The 20,422-nt window shown below is 50.8% G+C and overlaps 1 protein-coding gene across 3 annotated transcripts in view; it reads right to left on the bottom strand.

Annotated features, from left to right (window-relative positions):
• LOC113407323 (voltage-dependent R-type calcium channel subunit alpha-1E-like) overlaps positions 1–20,422 on the bottom strand; it is a 258,992-nt gene that overhangs the window by 110,427 nt on the left and 128,143 nt on the right. For all 3 annotated transcript variants that reach the window (XM_026655712.1, XM_026655713.1, XM_026655714.1), the window contains one exon: positions 5,446–5,549. In XM_026655712.1, the coding sequence (XP_026511497.1) occupies positions 5,446–5,549 (104 nt within the window). The remainder of the gene's footprint in view (positions 1–5,445; positions 5,550–20,422) is intronic.

Genomic DNA, 20,422 nt, shown 5'->3' with positions numbered 1-20,422 from the left:
CACTTGCACTGAGCTCCCTGGGCTTTACTAATGGAAAGTCAGCTTGTGGGATACATGTTCTGCCCCCCACATGGCTGTCCCTGGACAGCCCCAGTTCAGTCCTTCTGTGCAGACCTCCGGAATGATGGAAAACGAGGATTAAGGAGGAGATTGTCTTGCTGAAATTGTTCTCTTCCTGCTCATCTCATGCTCTAAGCCTCTGACAGTATTTCAGGACATGCTGGTGCATCCATGGTTCATCACCATGGAGACAAGAAGCTCTGCTTCTCTTCAATCCCCAGCTAATGGGTTTCATTAAACTCTCATGTCCTCGGAGACAAGTAAAACGGTTACAATGCTGCTGTCCACACGCACCCGACCCTGCACTCACAGCTCAGCCATACCCTGCACTCAGAGCCGCACCCTGCACTCACACACAAAGCATCCACACCCTGCACTCACAGAGAGCTCAGCCACACCCTGCACTCACACACAGTTCAGCTACAGCCTGCACTCACAGTCACATCCTGCACTCACACACAAAGCATCCACACCCCACACTCACAGCCATACCCTGCACTCACACAGAGCTCAGCTACAGCCTGCACTCACAGTCACATCCTGCACTCACAGGGTACATCTACACTACAGGGGGGAGTCGATTTAAGATACGCAAATTCAGCTACGTGAATAGCGTAGCTGAATTCGACGTATCACAGCCGACTTACCCCGTTGTGAGGACGGCGGCAAAATCGACTTCTGCGGCTTTTTGTCGGCGGCGCTTACTACCACCTCCCCTGGTGGAGTTAGAGCGCCGATTCGGGGATCGATTGTCGCGTCCCGACGGGACGCGATAAATCGATCCCCGAGAGGTCGATTTCTACCCGCCGATTCAGGCGGGTAGTATAGACCAGAACACACACAAAGCATCCACACCCCACTCACAGCCATACCCTGCACTCACACACAGCTCAGCCATACCCAGCACTCACAGCCACAGTCTTCGCTCACATACAGCACATGTACACCTCGCACTCACACTCAGCTCAGCCAGACCCTGCACCCACAGCCACACCCTGCACTCACAGCCACACCCTGCACCCACACACAACACATCCACACCTCGCTCTCACACTCAGCTCAGCCACGTCCCCCACACCCAGCCATAGCCTGCACTCACAGCCATACCCCGCACTCACTCACAGCACATCCACACCTCACACTCAGCTCAGCCACAGCCTGCACTCACACACAGCTCAGCCACACCCAGCGCTCACAGCCACACACTGCACTCACACAGAGCTCAGCCACACCCCACGCTTACAGTCATGCCCTGCACTCACATACTGCTCAGGCACAGCATGCTCTCCCAGCCACACCCCACACTCCTAGCCACATCCCCCACTCACACACAGCTCAGTCACCCCCTCCACTCCCACACACAAGGAGCAAACACACATAGCCACATCCTATACTCACCTCACTCTCTCACACGCAGGCAATGGCTTCACTTGGATCTGGGGGTGTGATTTCCAGCTCACGTAGACAGACTCACACTAGGTCCCATCAAGCTAGCATGCTGAAGATAGAAATGTAGCCACGGTAGCACAGGCAGTAGCAAGAGGTAACATGGACTAGCCACCTTGGGTGCCCCCTCAGCATGGCTAGCCTGAGCTGCTGCTCACCCCTGCCCAAGCTGCACTGCTCTGTTTAGCATGTTAGCTCTAGGAGAGCTAGCACGAGTATGTCTATTTAGGAATTACACCCCTAGCTCCAACTGTAGACACAGCCATACACGTCATAGCCACGCCCATGCCCTATATCCTGATCCACAAGCTCCATAGCTAACCAGCCAGTAGCACACGCTACAGGTCTATCCCTCTATGCCCCGCCTACCAACACTCTCTCTGTGTGCCCACACCCTACACCTCAAACACCCCCCCACCTGACACCCAAACTATACATCACACACTCGCTCCCCTCCCGTCAGCTCCCCCCAGGAACACAACGATCCAGACAATTTTCCCTGACGGCTTTTGGCATCAAATGGCAGGCTACATTAAAATACAAACTTCACACCGAGGAGAGAACAGCCAGCCCTTCCTGCCGTCATTGCTCTGCCCCACAGTGAGATGGCTCAGCTGCTCAGCCAGAACCACCCAGGTAAAAGCCCGCAAGAGAAGGAAACACTCCAGTTCAGCCTCTTGCTGCCAATGCCACTTCGCAGTTCAGGATTTATCTGCACACCAGTTGTCCCTGGCCGCTGCAGCTTCACGGGCTCCTCCAGAAGCTCATGAGGCATCTGTCACTACAGTGCTCTTAGCTCTCCAGCCAAAGGAGATGCCATTCCTGGCTTTAAAAGAGATCCCAGCACCATGGCTGGCTCAGACCAGCCCTTGAAAGACCCTCTAGACTGTGTTTTCCATTCACATTGTGCTGACTGTCCCTGTCTAGGTGGGGTTGAGGAGCCAGACAAGAATAGAGAGAGCAAAGTACATGTGTAGTGCTAGTAGTGATGGAACTATAAGTGCTCTGGCTGGCTACTTGGAGCAACCGCCCTCCATGATGATCCTGTGGTACCAAGACAGTGTCCCATCTCGATGACTCAACATATCTTCACCCCCAAACACAAAGCATCATGTGGCACTGCATCAATCATAACAGCGAGACACGAGTGACAATGCAGGTCCAGAGACCCCAAGTGGAGAACAGGGGAGTTGAACCCCAAAGAATAAGCAGCTGAGTCAACTGGTTGGAGCCAATGGTATTGTTTTATAAAAATGTATCGAGTAAGGTCTTTTATTAAAGCTTGTATCTGAACTTAATGATCATTATGAGACATGTGCAGGGCATGGTTATGAATTCATGTATATTTAGAGAACTGAGCTCATAAACTTCGGCTCCACCTCACAGCAGGGCAGTGAGCAATCAGAGAAGGTGAGGTACCCTCCAAACCAGGTATTTACACAACACCAGACAAGTAATGAATAATGATCCATTGAACAATCCAGGAAAAGACAATGCTGGGCCACTGAAGTTAATGGAAAGACATTGAGACACCTGAGGATTTCCCCACTTTGAATATCTATAATGACTGAAGAAAATAAACCTGCAAATCCCTTAAATATGGATGGGGTTGGAAGTAAAAGGCATTCAGAACTTGAGGCACAGCCTGTAGGTGGGAAGCTATCCATGAAAGGCTGGTGGGTACGCTGGGAAATTGTTCAATGGTAAGAGATAACTTGTATTAGCAAAGGGATTTTATCTAATACAGAAGTGTAAAGTCTGAGGTTGCATCTTTTATGTTTCTTTTCTGTGTAACCGGTATGTGTTTGCTCCCCCCTACTATTTCAGTTCTGAATCTGTGGTTTTTCTAGTAAATAAACCTTGTGTTTATTTTTATCCCAAGCAGGTCTCAGTGTGCAAACTGTGTGGAGTGTGGGAGCCAAAGCAACTGATAACTGGGGGGCTGGTTTCACACCTTTGGGGTGGGGAGTGAACCAGAGGGGAAAGGTTTGAGTGTCTGGTAGTTAAGAACTTGGGGAGGACAGATTTGGGGAGACTCGGCACTGAAATGGCCATTGGGGTCACCCCGCCAGGAGTAACTGGGCTGGTGGAAGCCAGGATGAGACCTTGTGCTTGTGGGCAGGCTGCTGGTGTTAGCGCTTTCAGCCACGGCAGCACAGCATTAAGTCACCCCAAGATTACAGGGCAGGTGGTGACAGAACCCCTTCCTGGTCTGGGTGAGCCTCCAAACACCACAATGAGGCAGTAGCAGCTGGCTGTATGGCACCAGAGCCCGTTACATTGTCTGTCTCTTGCTTAGCACAGCTTGGGAGATTCAGGAAGGCTGGAAATGGGCTGAGCTTTCACATCATACCAGAGGCTGGAATGAGTGACAGGGCCCAGCAGCCCGCCTGCTAGGCAAATGACCGACTGTGTGACCAACCTGTGGCACCCTCCTCCCCCGGGGAAGCTGCTGAGATGTGTAGAGCTGATGTGTTGAGGATTAGGAGGGAAGGTGGTGTGGAGGGCAGAAGTCTGTGTTGTGCACTAAGCCCAGTAGAGAGAATGTCCAGAAGGGCGAGACAAAGCCAACTCTAAACCTAGTGTTTTCTTCTTTGGAAAAGTAAACGTCTGGTGAGACTGGGGCCATGTCAAGGGAACTGTGCGCGATCGATAACTTCAAGTGGCATTTGAAGCTCCAGAGACACTTATACCATAATACCAAACATCCTGCCCAGACCAAAAGAGGACTGGCCAGCAGCAGCGGTGCAATCACATCGATGAGTTGGGAGGGACCAGGAGGCGTGAGATACATTAGTCTTGCTGATACAGCTGCATCAAGGGGGCCTTCCTTACTCCACTAGTGGCTGCACTTCTGAGCAGGCAGCCATGGAGGGAACAATTTTAATTTAATTTTAAATGAAGCTTCTTAAATATTTTGAAAACCTTGTTTACTTTACATACAACAATAGTTTAGTTATATAATATAGACTTAGAGAGAGAGACCTTCTAAAAAACGTTAACATGTATTACCGGCACGCGAAACCTTAAATTAAAGAGAATAAATGAAGACTCGGCACACCGCTTCTGAAAGGTTGCCTACCCCTGTCCTAGAGTGTATCCTTCAGAAAAACATCCCATTGTGATTTAACAATTGTCACTGATGGAGAATTCACTCTGACCCTGGGGAAATTGTTCCAGTGGTTAATTCCTCTCACTGTTAAAAATGTACACCTTATTTCCAGTCTGCATTTGTCTAGCTTCTACTTCCAGCCATTGGATCATGTTAGACCTTTCTCTCCTCGTTTAAAGAGCCCATTATGAAATATTTATTCCCCGTGCAGGTACTTAGAGACTGTCATCAAGTTATTCCTTAATGTTCTCTTTGCTAAGTTAAATACACTGAGCTCCTTGAGTCTATCTACCCCAGCTTCTCCTGTTAACGCATCCCAGGATCACTTGAGCCCTTTCGGCCACAGTGCCGCACTGGGAGCTCATGTTCAGCGGATTATTCACCGCAACCCCCACATCTTTTTCAGGGTCTCTGCTTCCCAGGAGAGAGTCCTGCATCCCCAAATGTGGCCTGCATACTTCGTGTCTAGATGTCTACATTTACATTTAGCCATGTTAAAAAAAAACACATTCTTTGCTTGTGCCAATTTACTGAGCAATCCAGATCATTCTGTCCTCTTCATTATCTACCAATCCCCCAGTTTTTGTGTCATCTGCAAACTTGATCAGTGATGATTTTATGTTTTCTTCCAGGTCAATGATACAAATGTTAAGTAGCTCATGGACAAGAACAGATCTCTTTGGGACCCAACTAGAAACACTATTGCAGACCAAGCAAGCTCCCAAATACCCCAGTGCTAATCCAAGAGCAACCAGTGATTGGATCAGGACACAGCAGGGTTAACAGGGGCTAATGGACCCAAAAGAAGGGGAACGCAGCTTGCTTACCCGGAAAGCACTCCCAGGACAAGGTTAAGAACAAAGAAGGAGCCGATGATGATGAGGGGGATGAAGTACAGCCAGTTCCAGGTGGCTCCTAAGGCATCATTGGTCTGAAAGGGAAAAAACAACAACGTTACACTGTATTCCACCTCTGTGTGACCATGAAGGGCTCCGGTTACTTCATCCCCCAGGGTCTATAACCAGGGCCCTGTGTGCCCCGGGATTCCACAGCCACGGAGCCTTCTGCAGAATCCTGCATGTTGCCCAAGTGCCATAGAACTGACTATGCCACCCTCCCACCCCATGTAATTCACTGAAGTTGCCATTTGGTACCCAGCACTGGATGGGAGCCTTTGCCCCCTGCCTCCACCCTGCCTGTACTGTCCTTGTCAGGTGCAGCTCACCAGCACAGGCCCCCTTGTACGGCACTTTAAAGGGCAGAGCAGGAGCCAGAGAGGGAGAAACTGGCTTGGCATCTTCCTATCCTGAGCCAAGAGCATATCCAGACCTGCCCTGATCCAACCAGGGAGGAGCCACTTGTAGCACCTTGGAGAGGGGTTGTTTGGAGCTCTCACCACTAGGCTTGATTAGGCGGAGGAGCCGTGCCATGCTCAGACAGCTCTGCTCCCCATACTGCCCTGATGGATATGGGCAGGGGTCTGGGGAGCCGGGATATCTGCAGAGCGGCACCACAGCAGGCCTGAGAAGGAGAACTGAGGCGTGGGAGGGAAGCTGCTCTAAACTGGCTCAGCTGCCCTTGTTTCCCCAGGGAATGTGCAGCAGTCACCTGCAGTGGGGCTGAGGGGCTGGGCTCAGAGCTGGGCCAGGTGGTGGCGAGGTTGAGAAGGGAACTGGAGCTGTGAGCGTTAGAACTGGCCTGCATGGAAAGCACTGAGTGCCCAGCACAGAACAAGTGACATGGTACTGAGCTGCTGCTGGCTTATGAGCTTCCTGGACAGTCAATGCTCAAAGATCTGCATGCCGAGCCACACCTGCCTGGAGGGAAAGAGAGCGGTCAGTGCCTGCTCTGACACTGCACACCGTGGCATAAAGCCAGAATCCCGGCTCTGGCGGAGGAAGAGTCTTTATCCCAAATCTTTACACAAACATCAGGAGCTGGGCACTTGGGGGGGTTGCATGCAAACTCTTCCAGAGTCCCAGTTCCTCTGCTTCTGCTCCAGTGCTTCTCCCCAAGCCATTCCCTCCAGCCATGTCCCAAGGGAAGGGAGGGAGCTAAACTGACTCATTAGCTGGGCTGGCTCCTCGCAGCAGGCTGTCTGCTGAGCTGGGCTGGGGTGCAAAGGGGACAAATACTGCAGGCCGTGGGCTGGAGGCTGTGCCAGAGAATTTAGGGGGCCTCACCCCACAATACATGGGGCCTTGGCTATTGCACTGCCTTACTGAAGCACAAGTCAAATAACAAACAAATGAATATCGCTCATGTCTGTGTCTCCTGGAATAGAACTAATGCGGCTGGAAGCCCACGCCAGGCATGGGCCACTGGAGAGAATGGCACCAATTTAGCTGCAGGAGGTCAGACTAGATGATCACGATGGTCCCTTCTGGTCTGAAAGTCTATGAGCCTTGAGCTGGAGTATGGCCACAGACACTACCAGTCCTACCAAGCAATGTTTCATCTTGATCCAAATAAAGGATGGAGAATTGTACCCTGAGACAGAATGTCTCAGCAGGCCGTGCCTTGGCATACTAGAGAAGGCAGCTGCAATCTGCTCCATTATAAGCAAACCAGGGGAGGTTCTCAGTCTCCTTCCACATTGCAAATGCTGCCCTCCGAGGGGCAGAACGGGAACAGCCCCAGCCTTCCCCTAAAATGGGTCATCCCATGCACACAAACCAGGAACCTCTCTTCTCTTCCCCACCTCTCCTGCAGTTCTGTGCTCTCTGCTCTGGTGTGGCAAGAAAGCAGCAGTCTCAATTTGGCTTGGGACTTCTAGCGTTCCTCCGACACAACCTTCCTCCTCTGGACTGGAACATGGAACCAGGACTTGTGCCAAAGGAGGGAACGGGCACAGACACACTGCTCCTCTCCTCGTTATCCCAAAAGGAATTGACTGATGACAAGAACTGTCTGAGAGGAGGGAGAAAGGTGGCAGTTTGACTCATTTATTGCTGTTCCAGATGTGCAGCTGATAATGCTGGCTCAGGCCAGGCATGGAGCAGACAAGTGCCGTGTAAACTTCACCCACACAGCTCTGCCAGCCTGACCCACAGAGCAGCCTCTGCTTCTCCAGTCCTGGCCCTGTCACACTGTTCTGCTGGCGCCCCTCAAGGCTGACTTGCAGCATCTCCTTGCTATTCCAGGGCCAGCCCCCTCAAAACTGCTGTATAAATACATCTCCATCGTGACCTTCAGGACCCTCTGCTCTTCCAGCCCTCTTGTTTCTGATAACATACCTCAATCACCCATTATTTCAGGGCTAAGCCTCTCCTACACAGGGACTGACAATGGTGCCAGTGAGCTGAGAAAGTGGGTGAATACCTAGGACCAAGGCCAGCCAGCTCATTTCACACACTGAGTTTAGATTCGGAAGCCATTTCCCCACTCCATCACCTAGAACCCCTCAGAAGGCCTCCCCCAACTGAAAAGCAGCAGAGACTCTGACAGCTGACAGCGTCTGCCTGAGCCAGTCACCTCAAGGGATCTCAGGTCGTCCTCCCCTGCCCCACACGACGGTAGCACACTCTTGGCACTCTTCGCTCGGTACAGACAGGGATTCACAGTGCCAAACCCAGCCTGAAATGTTGTGCCTCTCCCCTTTCCTCCTCCACCAGTCCCAGAGTGCCATCTATCCTTCCAGTTTGGGGTTATTCCAAGCATACGTCTAGTCTGACCGTGTTGCATTACAGCCTCACTGGTGAGACTCAGAGAAACAGAAAGAGAAGATGCCAGCACCCAGGAGAGCACTAACCACAGGGCCAAACCATATCAGCTTAAAAGGCTTCTAGCGAGCATCGCTCCATGACATCTCAATACAATTATTCACTGAGCCTTTTAATAAAGCAGTGCCCCCTCTCCACCTCCCTGCCACTTCCCAGTTCCCATTCGTCCTCTTGTCAAGTCATCTGCGCATGACACCGGCCCGAGCAGTGATGCGGCAGAACGTGACCGTCTGGGGGAGGTGGCATCAATCTTGTTGGAATGAACAATTCTTTTTTTTCCTAACGCTAATTAAGCCCTCATCTTCATCTGAGTCATCAGCAGCGCATCTCCAGATCGGCCAGTGTAGGGACAACCGTGAGTCTCTTCAAAAAGAAAAGTAATCTCCAAAGACTGGAAGAGCGGCCTAAAAAAAAAAATCTGCAAGGGGGGGGAAAAAAAACCTCTTAACAGGAGATGAGAAATTGCTGGCTAAAACCCCTGAGCTGTGACATTGCTTCCTCACTTTCTGTGCCCCCCAGCCCTGCCCTGCCTCCCAAAGGCTTTTATTGATAGTGACTCAAATGCACTAAATGCTCCTGAAAAGACTGAATCAAGGCTTTGAAGCAGCTCCTGCCGTCAGCCCAGAACAGACTGTGACACTGAGTGCTGGGAGGTAGTAAAAAAGGGCCAGATGGGACTACATCCACCGTCCAGGAGCCCTCCCGCTCACGAACGTGGGCCTAATACTCCAGTGCCCCGCACCCGACAGCCGTTTCTCCAGTGCTAAGTGGGTGGAAAACACGCCCGAATCAGAAGGAGGCTCCTCTCCAAGCCAGCTGCCCAGCCATCTCCTGCCACGGAGGCAGACAGCCCATTCCCTGATCCCTCCCAAGTGACATACAGTCACTGCCTGTCTCTCTGCCCTAAGACCTGCCTGCTGATGCTCCCAGGCTTTGTGTCGCTCTCTTGTTGTCTCTGCCTCGCTTTCCTCACCTGCAGACTCTAATTACTGAGAGTGACACACAAACGAGAGGGGGATCATGACAGACGGTGAAAGCAGCTTGGGGGCGGTGGTGCACCTGTGCTGGGAAAATGGTCTCAATTACCAGCAATTTCAGCCGTGACGCAGCGGCAATGTTTTCTTTGACGAACCTGCCCAGCTGGGGGCGGTGCCACCTCCTCTTGAAGTAAACAGTCACACATGGCAATTATCACATTAACCTCCGGAGAGGAGCGCGGGAGAGATGGGCGGATGGAAGAGGAGGCGGTGGCGGAGGGGGGATTAGAACCCGTGTCTCTCCACACTTTGCAGGCAGTGCAAAGAGGGGCGTCTCTTGCCTTTCCCAAGTCCTTTGGGGAAGACGCGAAATCAAAGCCAGATGAGAGGAGAAGCCCAGTTCGTAAAGCACTGGAAAAATGGAAGCAAAGCTCCCATCTCTCCAAAGGCATCTGCCCTCAGCCAGGCTGGGCTTGGGTGCGAGGCAGAGGTTCATTCCCCCTCCAGTCCTTCACACGTCTCTCCAAAGGCCCTGCATTTTGAGAGCTTCCCTTGGTATCCTCCCTTCCCAGCATGTCCCTGTGCCCTGCTGCTCACCATGGCTTGGAAAGATGGATCTGGGGAGCCATCCCTTCCCTGCCCCTACTGACAAGCATCATGATTCCTCCCAATGGCCTAACTCTCATAACAGCTCCCACTCCCCCACGCCCTATGGTAACAAGCAATCTCACCTCCAGCTGGCCTCCCAGCCATCCAAGCTTCCCCCTTCACACATGTTCTTTGTGGGAATCAGCCTGAGGCCCTCACAAAGCTTAACTGGTGTGAAACCCTCCCGAGCAGTGGGCTGAGCCAGATAGCTGCCTCCTAACTGGAGCTTGCTGGGGAGGGCTCTGAGTTATTACAGAGAATTCTTTCCCAGGTGTCTGGCTGGTGGGTCTTGCCCACATGCTCAGGGTCTAACTGATCGCCAGATTTGGAGTTGGGAAGGAATTTTTCCCCAGGTCAGATTGGCAGAGACCCTGGGGGGTTTTGCTTTCCTCTGCCGCATGGGGCACAGATCACTTGCAGGTTTGAATTAATGTAAATGGTGGAATTCTCTGTAATTTTAAGCGTTTAAATCAAGATTTGAGGACTTCAGTAACTCAGCCAAAGAATAGGGGCCTGTTACAGGAGTGGGTGGGTGAGGTTCTGTGGCCTGCAATGTGCAGAAGGTCAGACTAGATGATCATGATGGTCCCTTCTGGCCTTGACATTCATGAGTCTATAACGAGAGGCAGTATCTGAGGGTAGACACGGGTGTTGGGTGGTAGCTCCAGGAACCACAACGACTGATAGAAGCAAACCTCTGGGAAGTTAGGAGTCTGGGGTGTGCTGAACGTGAGAGTGGTTGGATCCCTACCAATGCCCCTTCATCTGGGCCCACTCAGCCATTCCCAGCCCCAGCTAGAACCAGGAAAGGTAACGGTGCACAGGAATGAATCACAACGAAGGGCAGAATTGATCAAAATCTATCAAGGCTTGAAAGCACAGAGGTTCTGTCTGAGATTGGGGTGACGACTGTTTCACTCATCCCTAATATTGACATTGCCTTTTGCATTAAGCCACCTTCTCCCCCACCCCAGTGTAGATGACGAGACACCCTGGCCAGTACTAGATGCTTAAGGCAGCATGGCCTAGTGGGTAGGGGACTGGACTAGGGTTCATTCCCAGCTCTGCCACTGCTCTATGGGGTGACCTTGGGCAAATCACTTCACATCTCTGTTTCCCTCTCTGTCTAGCCCATTTTGACTGTAAGCTCTTTGGGGCAGGGACTGACTTATTCTGTTTTCAGACAGCATCTCGCACAACGTGGCCCTGACCTCAAGTGGGGCCTCTATGCACTACTATGACCTAGATAATCATGCACCTGGCCTAGACAGTGCTGGGGACTCTGACTCCAGGTAAAACAGATCAGGACAAAGTTGCCAAGAAGAACTGGGTTCCAGGTCACAGCCTAAGGGACTGTCTGGTTTATTTCCTTCATGCTTTTATGTGAACTGACTGCAGGGGGGCCAATGCCAGATTTATAGTGCTGGACTCTTTAGTCCTCTCTTTATCTACCAAAGAGGCACAGCGTGGGCAGCAGCCATGCAGCCATCCCCCTCCAGTCATGGAGGAGGAGACGCTCCTCTAGGCAGGGGGCATATCCGGGCATTCTGCATGTCAGTGCCGGAGAGGTGCACATGTGTGGGAGCGACAGACACCCGTTAAATGGGAAACAGACTCAATAGCAAATAGGTAAGAACTTTCTGTCACTACTGACCCGGGGCAGATTCTCACCCCTGATCTGGAAGCTCTCTGTTCCTTTCCCAATCACCCAGAGCATCTGGCCTGACCCCTCCCAAGAAGTCCCAGGTCCCCAGTTCTAATTAGCCAGGCCACTGAGCAGTCTCCTTTCCAGTCTTTCTGCTGCTCCCCCAAATGCCAGCCTCTCATGGATTTGCCAGGACGCTCCAGCCACACCGCCGGCAGCATCTGCAGCTGTGTTTGAAGTGCTCTTCAGAGCAGGAGCAGAGATGAAAAATCACCATGGACTTTACCAGCTGGAGGGAGACAGTGTTTGCCCGACGCACCAAAGGGACAGGGAGCCGGGGTGGGGGGAAGGGGGAAGGAGACAAGAAATGCAGTAACTTGGAGACAAACCACAAAGCTTCCTTCTGACATGCAAAGTGATTCTGGCAATGCCCAGGCTTGTGGAGTCCCAGGTTAGCGAGAGCCTTTAACAAAGACTGATCCTGGCTTTTCCCCCCACCCTCCTTTCTGTCAGGGGATCTCCAACTGCTTTACGCTCACTCGTCAGCGCCCCCGCATTATAAAGTATTACGCCCGTTCTTCCGACAGGGAAACTGAGGCATAGAGGGGCTAAAGGAAACATCTTCAAAAGCTTGGCCAGGTGCAGATAGGCATTTGGGAGCCTATGGGCTCAGGGGGCAGTTGGGTGCCCAAAAGATTTCCAGCCATGCCAGTGATGCCTGACTGCCCTGGGGCTTCAGCATCCCAAGAGGGAGAGGCGTGGTAGGAGGAGTCACTGTCACAAAGCCTTGGGACACTCCCGGGCTGCAGGTTCGAAGTCAAGCAAGCTCCACATTCAGATGCTCCTGGCAGTCCCCAGCACATGGGGACCTGGCAATCTCAGGGGTCAGCTGCTTCCCCAGGACCATGGCAGCTCTGTGCCTTAGGTATACTGACTTAACTACACTTTGGGTGATGGATCGGGGCTCTCTCTGCAGCTGGCCACAGCTACAAACTCCCTTCCACCAGCTACCAGCCTGGCCGCGGATCACCCCACCATCAGAATACAAGGTGAGCTCTGCCTCGTCATGCAACGCTTCCTCCCACCAGCTCCCTGTGGCTGGCAAGGACAGCGAGCAAACATTCCCGACCAAGCAAGCAGAACCGCGCAGGATCACACAGGGAACAAGACGGATTGCTTGTGTTATTTACACATGTCCTGCACTTGATATGGAGGGTGAGTTAAAACTACCTAGAGGAGGGGAGATTTAGATAGACCTCTCCCCACGATTTGCACTCTCTCTTCTCCCCCACAGCTAGTTTAGCGCAAACTACATACAGTGTGTTGGGAAGATGGAATTGGGGGCGGGGGTTGTAAATTGGGTCAAGACCGAGCAGGGGAACGAGAAGGATGTTGGAGACAATAAGGGAAAGATTTTGATTGGTGAGCCGGACACTCTCTATGGCAGTTGCACGCTGTACTTGGGCACGGCCCACGCTTGAGTAAAAGGCATTTACTTTATCCCCTGGGGAAATAAAAATAGCTGTTCAGCTCAACAACGCAACACATCCTGCTCCCTGACTGACTCGCTGAAAAGAGACCTCAGACGGCACGCTGAACATTCGCATGGGAGCGCAGCCCTCTCTAGCCGCTGGAAACCAGCAAAGAGATTTAGTGAGGCTAAAGATGGGAGTTCAATTGGAGCGAGGCTTCCCAGGGAATTCAGAACCCTGGGATTTTTTTTTTTTTTGCAACCTTATAGAGCGGCATTCAGCAGCAGATTACAAGCGACTTCACCAGGATTATTACTTAATAATAACGCCCAGAGAACACGTTGTCATCTGTGGAATTCAAAGCGCTGTATAAAGGTGGCTCAGGATTATTGGCCTTATGCAAACTGGGGAAACCGAGGCACAGGATGAAGGACTCACCCCAAGGCCATGGAGCAGGGCAGGTTTCCTGGGTGACCTTGGGCAAGCCAGTCACTCTCTCTGGCCCTCTCTTCTCCCTCTGTAGCAGGGCAATAGCCCTGCCCTGCCTCACAGGGGTGTAGAGGATAAATACATTAGACTGGGAGGGGTACCAGAGAGGAGTGTCTGATATGGGTGGATGGTAGCTGAGGGGGGAAGAGACCCCAGGGGTCCTGAGACCCAGGTCAGTGCCCTCTCCATGGGACCACACTGCTCTTCCTTGAGTCCCAACATAAGGAATTCCAATTCATCCTCAGAAGCCCTGAGACGTTGCTCTGACAGCCCCTCTGCAGATATCCCAGCCTAGCCAGGGCTATCAGCAGGTGTGGCAGAACCTGGCAAGATTAAGGTGATCTCTAGTCTGACGGTCCTGCCCCCACTGCTCAGGGAACTGGGAGAGGAGAACATGGGCAAAGGAGAATCTCAGTTTGCTGCACCTGAAAATGGGCACAAGCGTTTCCCAAGGAAAAGTCTGAATACACTCACAGTGGAACAGCTCCCCTAGGACCACGTTCCCTCTCTCATCACAGCTGTCGTAAGGCCCCACACATCTGCACTAGTGCCATACCCACATCTTAACCTGCAATGCCCCTTCCCTCTCCTGATAAACACTGGCCGTCGGGGGCGGGGCAAGGACCCCACCTCACCCACCAGCAATCAGCTCAGCTGCTTTGGCACTGGGTATGGGGCATGTCTCATCAGGGGGCAGAAACAGAGCATGGCTTTGTTAGATATTGCTGCTCAGTTGCATCCCAGCCCATCTCAAGGGGAGCACAGTAGCATCGTAGTTCCCCTAATTCACACCAGTTTTGCCAAGGCCCTCAGCTGGGGGACACATGTGGGATGGATTTGTGCTCCCCAACCCCAAGCCGCTGCCCGCCCCTTACTGGCTCAGCCAGCCCTCTGTCTCACACAGCCCACTGGTGTAACTGCACCTGCTTTGTACCAGGGCCGGGTCCCCTTGCAAGGGCCGAGTCGGGGTGATTCCCTAGCACTGAGGTTTAACGCTCACTTTGCGCCAGAGCAACTGCCAACACACACAGTGGGGGCCACAAAGGTTCCAGCCAGCTGTAGTCCCCATGGCGGCTGCTCAGGTCTACATAACATTGTCATCATCCTTACAGCCATTAACAAGATCTAAGTTCTGGTCTAGCAGCTCTGAAGCTCACCTCCTCTACTGGCAAAGCTGAGGCCTCCATTCTGCGTGGTGCTGAGCAACCTGGCTCTCCCCCGGTAAAGCACTTACACCCATCCTTAAACAGAAGTTACTGAGATTACTCAGGTGCTTAAAGGTACGTATAAGCTTCAGTGTTTTGCTAGATCTGAGCCAGAGCACTCAGCATCTTGCAGGACTGAGCCCGAAATGGACAGCTCCTTCTCTGGCCCTTTAGCAGAGAGAACTGCTACAAAAGCACAGCTTTCACAGGATAATAAAGGACTGCGGTGCATATATTACAAACACACACCTCTCAACTGAAGCCCATCACGACAGGAAACCAAGCACGTCCTAACCCTAGCCATATGACCTCTTGTGTTTGTGATATTTTGACACGTGCTGTCATGTCTCCACCAAACCCAAATGATTTGCATTCAATCTACACTATAATCCTTGCAACATCAATGATTCATGTGCAAAGACAGTGGTTAGAAAAGCGAGCCCAGGACAGGCCGAGCAGCCTGTGAGGGTTGAGAGAAGATTGGTAGGCTGGAGGGAGAAGGGACACGCTTTTAGGGGCTAGCTGAATATGGTGGTTTTAGGTTCTGATCCCTTTTTGCACTGTAAGTTTAACTTTTTTTCCTTTCAATTCAAGAAGAGTAACTTGTTTTCTAGTGGAAGAGAATCTAGTGCTAGCACAGAACGTTGCCTGGGCTGATTTACACACGTGAGACGGGCTTGATCCTGACTGGGGTTGATCCCCTGCAATTCTCATGGCCAGCGGGGAGTGCTCAGCATCAATCAGGACCAGCCTTCACCATGGTATTTCATTTTTGTTAGCATTTCTCTCCCACTCCCTCACCCCACCAGCTCCAAATTTTACTCTGTCTTTAGCACTGGATTTTTGGATTCAGATACTTAGCTTGGGGATCTGCACTGGCTCTCTGGGTGTTAGCCATGGACCTATAAATGGCCTGACTGACCCTCTCCCTGTGTCATGCTAACACTGCTGAGCTGCGCAACAGTGCTTGAGCAGAATCCCCTACAGTGCAATGGAAAGGGGGCTCCTCGCAGGGTGGTCTTCACATGGGCCTTTGGCATGTGCTCACTCTCTGATCAGAAAGAGCCCAATCCTGTTGCCTTTCAGAGCTCGCTGCAAGTCTAGTCTCTTTAATTCAGTTTCCAGGGGAGGAAATCGCTGTTGGAGGAGTGGATGTCTAGGGGATGGGGATTTATTTACATGAACCCTGTACAGTTCTATTAGCTATGCCTACTTCCATAGTTCGTGGGGTTGCTGCTGGAACCCTTCTCTTGAGATTGCATTTGTAACTAACTGTAAGGGACATGCAGAATATAAAATAAGGCCTCATTTGGGCTTTTAAAAATCCAAAGAAATCAATATATTAAGTGGAATTCAAGAGCAATTTTGCAACCTACATGTATCCTTCCTCGATCTGTGTTCATATGGGATGCACCTGCCATGGGTGGAGGGACCCTCTCCTACCTAAAAATAAATACAAACGTGCCATTTTAGCAGCTAGTCTCTGTTCCTTTTCTGAGTTACTTTTTGTACTGCAGTAGCACCTAGAGGCCCCAGGCAGGGATCAAGACTCCACTGGGCCTACACAGACAGACAGTCCCTGCCTCAGAATTTCTATAGCCTAAACTTCCTGACCAGAAAAGTAGCCAAATCCACCTATCCCCCCAAAACACAAGCAAAAGTCTCTGCAGCCTGTATGCAATGGACCCTCCTGCACAAACTCGTCTACATTAGCAGATAGTCACTCACTGGTGCTGGAATCCAGGCCAAAGATGCACAGAGTTTGATTGGTATAACATACAATCATTACCATCACCAGCTTTCCATGACCTATTCATGGAATAGATTGTGCTGTGGTGGAAAAAAATGATGTGTACACAAACTTGGCCTATAATTGTGCCAATCTGTACCTTTCTGCAAAGAAAACCTCATGGTTAGTCATGTCTGCCATGGGCTGCTGGAGAGCTTGTATTCATTTCATGCCTCTGGCAAGACGTCTAGGAATTTTCCACCCAGTCTCAAATTCACCCACACAGAGACCCATTAATACTGCCATGCTACCGGCAATAATGCTACCACCTGTCCACAAGAATAACTCCAGCAAGAGACACAGTTGCTGCCATGAATAAGTATCATCTGTGATGTCCCAGGATGCGGGGAGCCTTTAAGTAATATTCTAAGGCTCAGTATTACAATAACTAACTAACATCTTTAATTAATACATCCAGTTTGGCTGGAGATCTGCCCAGAGTATCTCATTCCAGTATGCCTGGTGAGAGACCTGAGAAGGATTCCACAGGGATTGTCTCTAGTTGGGGCATTTCAAAGTCTGGCTTAGAAATGAGGAGGGGGATTTCTCCAGGACACTATGGCATCACTCAGACATGAGATAATCTCATTCCAGGTCAGAAATAAACTCAGCAGCAGGTTGACATGCCAAATACTTGCCTGGCTTGAGGGCAAAGTGAGGTGGAAGTGGCTGACGAGGGAGAGTTTCTTGTATAATCTCATCACAACAGGAGGGATATTAGTTTCATATAAAGCAAAAGTAACAAAAGAAAGGTTTTAAACTAAGGATATTCGCTAACGTCAAAATCATCACTAAAGAGATCCACAGCCTTTCACCCTTCCTGTTTATACATTTGAACAAGAGGATTTGGGGGAAGAGAGAAAGCCAGATGTTTCCAGTAGTCTCTTGTCCAACACCCGCGTAACTCTGTCTGCCTTAAAGTTCACAGCTGGTTTTATAATGACATCTCATTTAGAGGAAGGGTATTTTCTAGCAATCAGCCCAAACAGGAACACTGGGTATGAAACCACCAGCACCTCAAGAGTAAGATCCAGTCCCAAACTTTGCAACTCCGTCTTCTCTCAAAATTGGGCAAAACACTCCCAAACTTTGGAGATGTTGGGATCCAGCTCTGAATTCTATGGCTCAGACCCATCTCTACAATCTTCACTTGGAGTGCTGCCTACCACCTCATCTTCAAACCTCTTCCACTCTGGCCTGTCCTGACATGTAACACATCCCCAAGGAAGATGGATCCCATTTAGGGGGATGGACACATGGATGGGCGAGCACACAAAAATGAGACCAAGTAGGAAAAACCATCATGACTGGTATATTACAAGCAAAAGTCACGACGTTCCCCCCGTCCCAGCCCCAAAGACCCTGCCACGCGCTGCAGAGCTATCCATAAGGAAGCAGATTTACTTCTTCACTTTAATAGCTGTAATCTGATCTCCTGTATGCATGGCCGTGCTTTATTCCTGGCTGCTGGTGCCTGGCATCCATCGGCTCCCCAGTTACTGTACATGGTTTGAATGAAAATGCTTTGCTTTTCTAAATTAGCTTAACAAGGAAATTGGTAAATTTCCTTTGCAGAACAAGGGCTGCTGGCTCTTAGGGAGCTGGACTGCTGCTCTACAGAGCACCGCTGAGGCATGAGTACAAAGCTGTGGCATGAGGGTCAATTATGGGTGTCATATGACTAAGAATACACACGCTACTCTGAGGATTCGAGAGTCAGGGTCCTGCCAGAGCCCCAGAGCCAGCAATGCTGTGCTCAGCTGCTGAGTTTCTACTTTCTCCTTTGAGCTGACAGTTGGCCACTGTAGGCAAAATGCAGGTTCCTCCTACTTTCAAGGGGATCTGAATTTAGGACTTAAGTTTACTCCCTCGGTTTCACTCTGGCAGGACCTGGAAGCCCTGTGGAGGCAGCCATCCCAGCTCTGGCACTGGAGGAAGACCCTTTCATGGCTTACTTGTGATCCTTCTGGCTGATTCTGTAGGGGCGGTGGCTGGCTCTGGTTGGCGCAACGTGGGGGCTAAAGCAGGGGAATTGCAGGGGGATGTTTCTAGAAATCTTCACGTGGGTCAGCCTCAGGCTCTGCTGTTCATCTAAAATTTGGCCGATTCTAACCCAAATCCTTCTGCACAGTTTGGGTTTGAGTCCCCATAGCTAGCTGCTTCCACTCGCAGCTGGGCCCCTGCCTCCCCTCCAGCTCCCCAAATGGGGTAGTCTGTGCAGGTTGTTCCCCTATAGGCCAGGCCTCTCCTCCTGGCCACTCACTGGGGACTGGATTCCCACGCGTCAAGGCTGTTGTGATCACCCTAGAACCTGGCAGCTCAGACTCAGACATTTCAATGAGCTGGCAGTCGGGGTTTAGCGAGTTCAGACTCCCACCCTGCCCTAATTCTCAGAACTCTAAAAGGAGTGAACACAACTCCCCTGCACTAGGAGGCCCTTCTGCTCTAACTCGGGACTCCGTTGACAGCCATTACTAACACCTTCCCCATGCACAACTCCTTGGCTCCCCACAGCCTTTTTATTATGCAGAGGAAGTTTGAAAGAGGTGCCACCTAGTGGTCTGAACACAAACCCAGGAGCCAGGAACTCCCGAGTTCTAATCCTTGCTCTAAAGTTGACTCCTCCTGAAGCCTTGCCAACTCAGACTGACTATTCCCATGCAGTTAATATTTACATACTTACAGGGCTGACGAGGTTTTCATTATGCAATATTTGTGAAGTTCTTTGCACTCATCATCTATTAAACTTGACAGCTTGGGGTGGTGTCTCTGTTTCCACTCTAAAGCTCTGTCATTGAGTGCTTGAAACTTGAATGTCAGGATTCAGACTGAAGCACATACTTTGCTTTTCCAGCAGGATGGATCCCATAAGTTTCCAAAAGGTAAAATAAGTTCAGGCCATTTTCCAGTTATGAGGAGAGATGGACCCAAACTGCAAGGCTTCATACTGCTTCCCATCACCATCAAATCTGAGCATCTTCTGCATAAAATCAATAGCAAAGTCCCTATCAGATTTCATGGAATCCCTGGCATTTCTCCCTTTATAGGGTCAGAAATCTGCTTAGAGCAGGGTTTTTGTGGGGAGTTTGGGACTAAATGGGGTGTTTGAACTGTCAGCATCACTTATGGTGGAAAAGCTTTCTCAAAGAGGAGGGCTTTGAAACGTTTCCTGAAGATAGTCAGATTCTGGATTTGCCTGATCTCCCCTGGAAGATTGTTTCACAGCCAGATCCCCTAGACAGAAAATGCTTTATCCCCAGTTCTCACTTGCTTCATGTTCTGCATTGTCCCAGGGGATTGCAGCTGTCATGGGGGTTCCTAGGTCAGAATTCGGTCTCTGACGTAGCTGGGGCTTGGTCCATTCAGTCAGAACATTTGGAATGTTAATGTTCTGAACGTCCAGAGGTGTTGGCTCAGGCCTATCTCTTTAAAATGGTGTTGACTGGTAAGTTTGGTACATTCAAAGCCCTCCCTGATGGCTTTGCTTTAAAATTAAGGTCTGGGAATGATTCGTCCATATTAGTCAATCAACTGTGTATCTAGGGAGGAAAAGGTGGTCTTGTATTTACAACTCTGTGCAAGGACTCAAGGGATTTGGGTTCAGTCCCCCGCTCCATCTCAGACTCGCTGTACAATCCTGGGCAAGCCACTTAGGCCCTGATTCAGGAAAGCACTTACGTGCGGTCCTCAAGTGGAGATGCTTTCCTGAATCGTGGCTTTAATCTTTCAGTTCCTCAGCTATAAAACTGAGGTAATAATTCATCTCTTACACCTTTGTCTTGCCTATGCAGATTGTAATCTCTTAGGGGCAGGGACTGCCTCTTACTGTGTGTGCCTAGCACAACAGGGGATCTTGG

The sequence above is a fragment of the Terrapene carolina genome, unplaced genomic scaffold (genome assembly GCF_002925995.2).
Source record: "Terrapene carolina triunguis isolate 2854851 unplaced genomic scaffold, T_m_triunguis-2.0 Scaffold210, whole genome shotgun sequence".
Classification (NCBI taxonomy): Eukaryota; Metazoa; Chordata; order Testudines; family Emydidae; genus Terrapene; species Terrapene triunguis.
Note: the sequence above shows the minus strand (reverse complement) of the source record. Positions and strands in the feature narration are given on the sequence as shown.